The sequence below is a fragment of the Galeopterus variegatus genome, unplaced genomic scaffold (genome assembly GCF_000696425.1).
Source record: "Galeopterus variegatus unplaced genomic scaffold, G_variegatus-3.0.2 Scaffold853, whole genome shotgun sequence".
Lineage (NCBI taxonomy): Eukaryota > Metazoa > Chordata > Mammalia > Dermoptera > Cynocephalidae > Galeopterus > Galeopterus variegatus.
In genome coordinates, this window is record NW_007726964.1 from 190,334 (window position 1) to 198,752 (window position 8,419).

The window sequence follows — 8,419 nt, forward strand, 5'->3', positions numbered from 1 at the left end:
ATGTCCAGCAACAGATCGCAGCCCTCAGTGTTGCCCCTGCACCGGACCGGGGACCGGCAACGGGATCACAACCCTCGGTGCTGCTCCCGCGCCTCACTCAGCCAGTGAGCGGGAACCGGTCTGCATGTGGGATCCGAACCCCCGGGCGGGAGCGCCGCCGCGCTTCCCAAGCGGCGCACTATCCAGTGCGCCACCAGGCCGGCCCAAAGATTTTATACATTAATTTAAATGCCCTACATTTCCTTTACCAGCCTAGTAAAGTGTGTCACCCACATTCCTCATAAGGAAGATATAAAAACTACCAAAATTCTAAGTATTATGACCACCTTGGGAAAAGGAAACTCAACGTATTTTGTAAACATGATTTACATAAATTTTTTATACAAAAATATGATATAAAAAATTAAGTGCTATAAAACGTTATAGAAATTAATTTCAAAAACAATCTTTTCATTCATCCTCAAACTGGTAGAAATAACTCAATAATTTTATTTCTCCAAGTATACAGCAAATAGAGAACAGATGTCATTCTAGTTTAAATATAAATTAATAAAATAAATTTTATGGATATAATTGAGCAAACTATGGGAGTAATATTTTGTGTGGATTACTACACAGGATAAAAATGAACAAGACAGTGCCTGACTTCAAAAGGCAGGGTACACAGCTAATTTTTATCATGGACTATCCTATAGTTTAGATTTCTATTGAAGGGAAAAATTAATAGAGACTTACTCAGGTAAAGAAAATTCTTCATTTCACATGTATCCACAGAAATTAGACTTTAAAAAACTGAATCTTGTGGGACTTAGAGCCAAAACCTTTTTGGACACGCGCGCACACACACACAAATGCAACCAAGGGAAAAATTATTTAGCATTCAAAGGTTCAGAGGAAGGAGAGGAAAAGGCAAGACACAAGAAAGAACTGGCATAAAATTAGGCTGTGAAGGATGAACAAGTTAGGCTTTAAAGAAGAGAGGTGGTATCTTAGCTTAGATAGATAAAATAGGATAGATAAAATAGGATAAATAAAGGAACAAGAATGACCTTACATAAAACGTGTTCAAGAAATGCAGTGAAGTCCAAAATCAACTAAATGTAAAGTTCCACACAATGAAGGCTGGAAGGGTTAGCTGGATATCAATTTGAATAATAAACACATGCAGAATAAATACTTTGGTAGGACTAAAGATTTTTTAATAGGGAACCTATGTGGACAGCACTCTGCTTTCAGAAAATTAATGTTCTAACTACGATTTTTGGCTAGCATATTGGGTTTTTTAAAAATAAACATTTGAAAAAGATACTTCAAGATAAATAAAAACTGTCTCATGAGGAAGCTCTCAAATTATATAACAATCTACATTTATGACAACTCTGTGATCCTGTTTAAAAGAAATATAGAAGTATAAACCAGAAACTAAAGAGATTGGTTTACTTACAGGGGGTGAATGGGAAAAGAGTGGAAAGATGGGAGTAATGTGAATAGAACAGTGGGGATAAGGAGCAAAGTGACCATTCTCTAAGCATACATTTTGTACAGTTTTAACTCTTAAAACCAGAGGATACATTTTATATAGTTTTAACTCTTCACACATCCAGATAAGTAAACAAAACCAGGATGTGGGGGATACCTAAATGGAACTGTAGTGGACTGAATTATGTCCCACCAAAACTCACTGAAGCTTGAATTGTGGCCCCTGAGTTTTATGTATCAAAAACTTGGACCCCATTGTGACTGTTAAGAGGGTGGGAAATCCTATTATGATAATTGAAAGGTGGAGCCTTGAAGAGGTGATTGGATTGTAGGACTGTGCAGTAGTGAATGGATTAAAAATGGTGGTCAGGGGTGTGGCTCTGAGGGCTTTAAAAAAAGAGGAGAGTCTGCCTCTCTCTCTCTGATCTCTCTGCTTCCATCATCGTGCAATGTGAGATGCCGCATCACTGTTGCCACCACCAGATGAACATTGGACTTCCCAGCCTCAGAAACTGTAAGCAATAAATTTCATCCTCTTAATTACCTAGTTCCAGGTATTCTGTTATGGCAATACAAAACACACTAATACAGGAATACTCTGTAAGAAATAAACCTGTTTTATAAATGAATAACATAACCACACTGCAGGGGCTGGAATAAAAGAACTAATCTAATTACCTCTGGAAAACAGTATCTTAATGGGATAGTGTAACGCTAAAAACAATAAGTATACAAAAATAATACATTCTAGTTAGCAAATCTGTTTGTCACAGGGGTAAAGATCGGCAATTTTAAAGTAATTTTATGTGTATATTAGGCTTGAACAAGTAAGTATATATATAACAAATAATGAGACCCAGGTTTTTCAATGTCCAAGAAAGAAATTACAAAAAAGAAAGTAGAAAGACTAGAATGAACCCTGTGGTGTTGGACTTGAATCAGAGGTATCAATCAGTATGAGCTCATAGTTTTTAATATATGATATATACAGATAGATACAAAATTAAATATAAACATGTATGCATGTGGTTTAGTACATATAGTATATACAATATATATCTACTAGGCTCTGTTTGCTGACAGTGCCTAGAAGTAATGATACTTTAGGAGCAATGAGCACATCTTGCCCTCAAATACTGATTTCTAAATACCATTCTCTAATTTAAAAAATCAGAGCTTCTTGAAGAAGTGCTGATTCCAGGGCTGAGACAGAGAAAATATAAGACAAGTCTAGAACATCTTGTAGTGACAAAAAAAAAAAAAAAAGAAAATGCTCCAACAAGGGGGCATATTGAAAGGATACAGGAGCCAACCTGAGGCACCTTCACAAGACAGCAAGCTTTGGACTGAGTTTGAAACCTGAGTACTAGTATGCCAGTAGAAACAGCGCATATGAAGGCCAGGAATCATGGAATATCGTAGTATAGAAAGAACTATATGTAATACAAGATCTATGAGCCATAATGTACTGTCAAATGATAGAGAAGGAGGGTGAAAAAGTAGGCATCACAAAAGGCTTCATATGACAAGCTAACAAGTTTGAACTTTATTCAGTAGCAGAAAGAAATCTACTGAAGGATTTTAACCAGGAAAGCAAGATAATCAGGTGTACATTTTTCAAAAGTTTCCTCAATACTCTTTTAAATGTATCAAATTAAATGTGTATTTGCTAAATATATCTGATGTTCTACCACTGACAAAATATAAATCCAGAGAATTTACTAAAAACACAAAATTGGTCAATCAGAAATCTTGGAGCTGGTCTAAGAAACTATTTAAAACGCTTCCTACGGAGGTGAAAAAGAAACACTGTAAATGGAATTCCTAATTATCAGAAACATGAAAAGCCTGTTTGCTGCCTAGGTAGTAGCCTTTTCAGTCCATTTTAAAAATTAAAAATGAGGGCCGGCCCGGTGGCACACTGCTACAGTGCGCCGCTTGGGAGTGCGGTGGCGCTCCCGCCGAGGGTTCGGATCCCACATACAGACCGGTTCCCGCCCACTGGCTGAGCGAGGTGCGGGGGCAACACCGAGGGTTGCGATCCCATTGCCGGTCTGGTCCGGTACGGGCGTGACACTGAGGGTTGCGATCCGTTGCCAGAAACGAAAAAAGACAAAAAGGAAAAAAAAAATTTAAAATGAATAACTGCATTTTCTTTACAGAGAGGCATACTTCTTGCTTGGTAAGTTTCCTGGCTAGTGCAGGTCCTGCTTCTTCCTGTGTTCTATCTAAAAACAGCTCAACTGGTTTAGAAACCCATTTGCATTTGCACTGTTGCAGTGCCCACAGCCACACAAAGCTGCCTACCTGGATTATCCTAGTTATCACCCCAGATGCCAATTATTATTTTTATTAGGGCACTGTTTACAAAGCTGCATAGCTTTTGAATGGTCTACCCTTACTGTCCCCATAAACCTGTTCTTTTTAATGTACAATTTTGCAGAAAAGGTTTTTCAAAAACATGAATAGAAATATCTATAGTTTAAAAAATTGATGTCACTTGTAGAAGGGTTAAGAACTTCAACAATTCACCAATTAGCCTCACTTTAATCAAATGTTATACACTAGAATATTAATGGATAAAATCTTATCTTCAGGTAATTTAAAATACTAACATAAAATGTGCCTTAAACAGTGGTAAAGGTTGCTATGAAATGCACGACAGGCAAAGAATGAACTCAACGTATCTAATTAACGCAAGTAATTTAAAATAGCAGTAGCTATCAGCTGTCAGAAGTGGTTTTTTTTGGTGGCTGGCCTGTAAGGGGATCCAAACCCTTGGCCTTGGTGTTATAATACCACACTCCAACCAACTGGGCTAACTGGCCAGCCCTCAGCTGTCAGTAAGACACATCTAGGTGCAAATATACAATGTGACTCTCACTTACATCCAGATAAGGTTTTTTTGAAAGTAAAAGACAGTAACAGCAACAGCATCCGGAAAACTGTGTAACACAGTTATCAATGACAGAACTTAATGAGATATCATTATTCTTAATCGTGATAGTAACAAATTATTTTAGTGCTTGTAAGGTATAATTTTATAGTTATTTTATTTTTGCTTTTTTCTATGGCATAATGTTTTATAGAGAGCCAAGATAGCTGAAAAATGATTTTAGCAATCTATATTACAGATAAGGGGTCAGCAAACATTTTCTATAAAGGGCCAGACTATAAATATTTTAGGCTTTGTGGCCCACATAGGGTCTCTGTCACATTTTTTTTCTTTTTTTAAAGTAACTCTTTAAAAATATTACTTGAGGAAGGAAGGTTTGGGATAAAACAATCAACATTTTAAAAGTTCACTATCTTAAAAAAAACCTTTAACTATATCTAAATTAAGGATTTCTATTCAAACAAAGGAATAAATAGGCAGCAGACTGGAAGATGATATCAGCGATATCTATGGAATCACTATCTAGATTATATAAGAAATTTTAAAAGAGCCAAAAGATATACACAGTAATTCACAAAAGAGAAATGACTGACAAATATATGAAGTGAGGTTTATCATCATTGGTTATAACATAAATAGAATTTTTAAAAGATACTATACACTTTACACCAATGGAATTGGTAACATTTAGAGAGCTGAATAATAGGAAGAGTTAGTGAGAATATGGGGAGACAAGATCCCTCTTGCACTACTAGTAAGAGGTTATAAACATTTACTATCATTCTAGAGATCAGTCAATACTTTATGTACCCTCTGATACAAGAGTCTCACTTATAGGTTTATACACAGAAATTCTTGTCAGAATACACATGGGACATTTATAAAGATTTTCGGGACAGTATTATTGGTAGCAGAGAGTGGAAGGTGGCATAACAATCCAACTCTAGGGGAATAATAAGGTAAACTGATGGACACTGTGGAATACTAAAGAGCAGTAAGAAGTAATGAACTAACATATTTATCAGTGACAGATATAAAAACAATGCTGAGGGACAAAAGTAAACAAAATGTCATCTATACCAACATACTGTTTATACCAACTAAGAATATACATGTACACTCTACTAATACTCTGCAAAAGCTTATGTTAAAACATATTACATTGGCCTTCTATTAGGGAGAGGAAAGAAAATGAGACAAAAACTGAAAGGAGGACAACATAAAATAAAAACAAGAGGGGGGTCTTCGTGTAGACTATTCATGACAATAAACTGTGAACCAAGGAGTGTAATTAAGTCAATTGTCTGTACCTGAGGTAAAAGAAAATAGTAAACAAAATTAAATAAGCCATATTTTATTTTGCTTTGTAAAGAGACAGTTCAAGATATTTCAACAGCTGATTTTAGTATTTGCTTTACGTGTAAAATTATTCTGTAAATACTGTACCATATTGTGTCCTGTTCCTCATACTCTCACACTCTACACCTTTCTTAACTATCCTTACCCTCCTGAAAAACATGGGATGTGATTTATTTCTCTACACTCACCCTACCCTCAAAAGTTTTTAGTTTAATTAAAATCAGAATACCCTCATGAATGTACAGCATATAAACATACATCAGACATGAAAAACTTTAATATTCTATTAGAAAATTATTTCATACTTCATTTTCATTAAAGGTCATTTAATATGCCAAATACCACAAGAGGGAGCTTTGGGTACAATCAAATACTCTACCTATTAAATATTGATTAATGGTTGCAGAACATAGTTACAGACTCTATGAAGAAAGCCATAAAAGGAAAGGGCTGTTAAGTTTTAGCTGAGTAGACTAAGATTGACAAAAATGGCCTACAAAGTATAGCACAAATTCTGAATAAGTGAGGACATTATGGACATTATGACATTAGAGGAGTGATCAGTCAGGTTAGGATTAACACGGAGAACTTTCTAGATGGGTAAAATCTGAGCTAAATTTGGAAGAAAATGAATTGCTAATGAAGGTAAGGAAGCAATCAAAGTGAATGACGCACAGGTGGTATACGTTAAGATGTAAAGAGAAAAGAAAATTATCTTAATTCGAAACAAATATTTTAACTAAATAACAAGAAATACAGTAGCTATATAAGCATACTGGAAGGTTATTAAAAACCATACAAAAGATGGTACCCAATTTGCTGTCGATATATATTAACATTTACAAACCACCTCCAAGATCCAAAAAGGGACAACAAAGGAAATAAAACATAATCCTTCCACATTAGGAATTACTGCCAAGAATTTTAGTACGAGAGAGAGAGAGAGAGAGAGAGAGAGACATAAAATTTGCAACCAAAATAAATATCATAATTAGCTATGAGGTTAATGACAACAAACCTATTAGTCATAATATGAATTGCTCAGGAGGTAAAGCATCACAATAGATAACATCCCTAAATTTATTCATATGGTTGACGTAGAAGGGGTGGGTAGGAGACGGTAACAAATTTCTTTCCTTATCTCCTTTTTTATAGGAAAGATACTGAAATGACAATGGTGGTAAAAATTTTCCCGTATCTTAATTTAGATTTTGTGTCCTACTTCTTCGCCTACATCATTATACACATTAACCAGTTTTGATTGCTAGCAAATGCTTGTCAGCATTCCATGAGGAAGATAACTAAGTTACCTGAGTTTTTATTTCTCTTGGATACACCAAATCTACCAGTGTATTCTTCAGCTAGATGAATAATGAGTAAAGGAAATATTTAGTTTTACCTTGCTTGAGTTGCTACACAGTTAGCAAAACTAAATTTATCTTTGCTGAAAACTATAAAGCCCTAATTTGAGGTATTTCATTACTTTTGGTTCTCAAAAAACTTGCTTACTTACTTCATCCATCTTCATACATGTGCCAAAATCTGCTAATTTTAGATGTCCATGTTTATCCAAAAGCATGTTGTCAGGCTTCACATCTCTGTGTATTAAACCCATGGAGTGTATTGCATCCAGAGCAAGAACGACTTCAGCTGTATAAAATTTGGCCCATTTTTCAGGCACATCGTAATTACTCATAAGGTTTACAAGGTCTCCACCAGGCATGTATTCCATTACCATGTACAGATACCTATCATCTTGAAAGGCATAAAAGAGCTGCAAAACAAAAGAGAAAGAAAAAAATTTTTAAAACAAAACCAAAAAATCCTAAAACCATAAACAGAACAAAACCAAAAAAACTATCGTTACTATTGAAAAAGACAGACTATTTTATAACCAAAACAGAGTTAAAATTTATAAAACCTTTTATTTTAGACTTGGACATGTTGAATGAAAACAGTATCAGACAAAATTTTTATATGGGTACCTTCTTCAAGCTTACTATCAAAATATGCATAAATGAATATTTTCCCTCTTGGAGAATACACTACAGGAAACTATTTAAATAGAAACACTTAAAATTTGAGAGACAGAATAGGAATGAGGAACACAAAAGGTGAAATAATGACAGACAGAATTCATTCCAGTTTTTAAAAAATAGCTTTCTGAAACCTAACAAATTACTGCACAGAACTCACATAAAAGAGAGCTGAGGAGGTAGGAGGAGTTTAGAAAAATCTAAAAGATTCCAGATTCATCAAATACAAGAATGAGTAATTAGTAGCAATATTTGGAACAGGGCTAACTCCTCTCCCATTCCCCATCATTTTGCTTGTGATAAGCAGCAAGTGACACTGTTACCTGCACTCACTATAGTAGCAATGGCATTGGAACCAGAGAAATAAGACACCAACCTAGGTTGCTGTTCCCCCCTCCCCAAGACAGAGAAACCACAAACTCAGAAGAAAAGGTTATCTCCATATCCCACCAAACAATACATCCCATCCCTCCCAGAAGCAAATAATGCAAACAGAAAGGTTTCCACAAACAGGCAAAACATAAAACAAAACTAAGAATCAACATTTGAGGAAAACCAACGTCATAAAATAGAAGCAAGGGGCCGGCCCGGTGGCGCACTGCTATAGTGCGCCGCTTGGGAAGCACGGCGGCGCTCCCGCCGAGGGTTC

General features: G+C 35.6%; 1 protein-coding gene across 1 annotated transcript in view; it reads right to left on the reverse strand.

Moving 5' to 3' along the window:
* The window catches only part of ROCK2 (Rho-associated, coiled-coil containing protein kinase 2), a 169,228-nt gene that overhangs the window by 57,272 nt on the left and 103,537 nt on the right, over positions 1 to 8,419 (reverse strand). Inside the window, exon 5 of the mRNA XM_008572959.1 lies at positions 7,248 to 7,508. Within this exon, the coding sequence (XP_008571181.1) occupies positions 7,248 to 7,508 (261 nt within the window). The remainder of the gene's footprint in view (positions 1 to 7,247; positions 7,509 to 8,419) is intronic.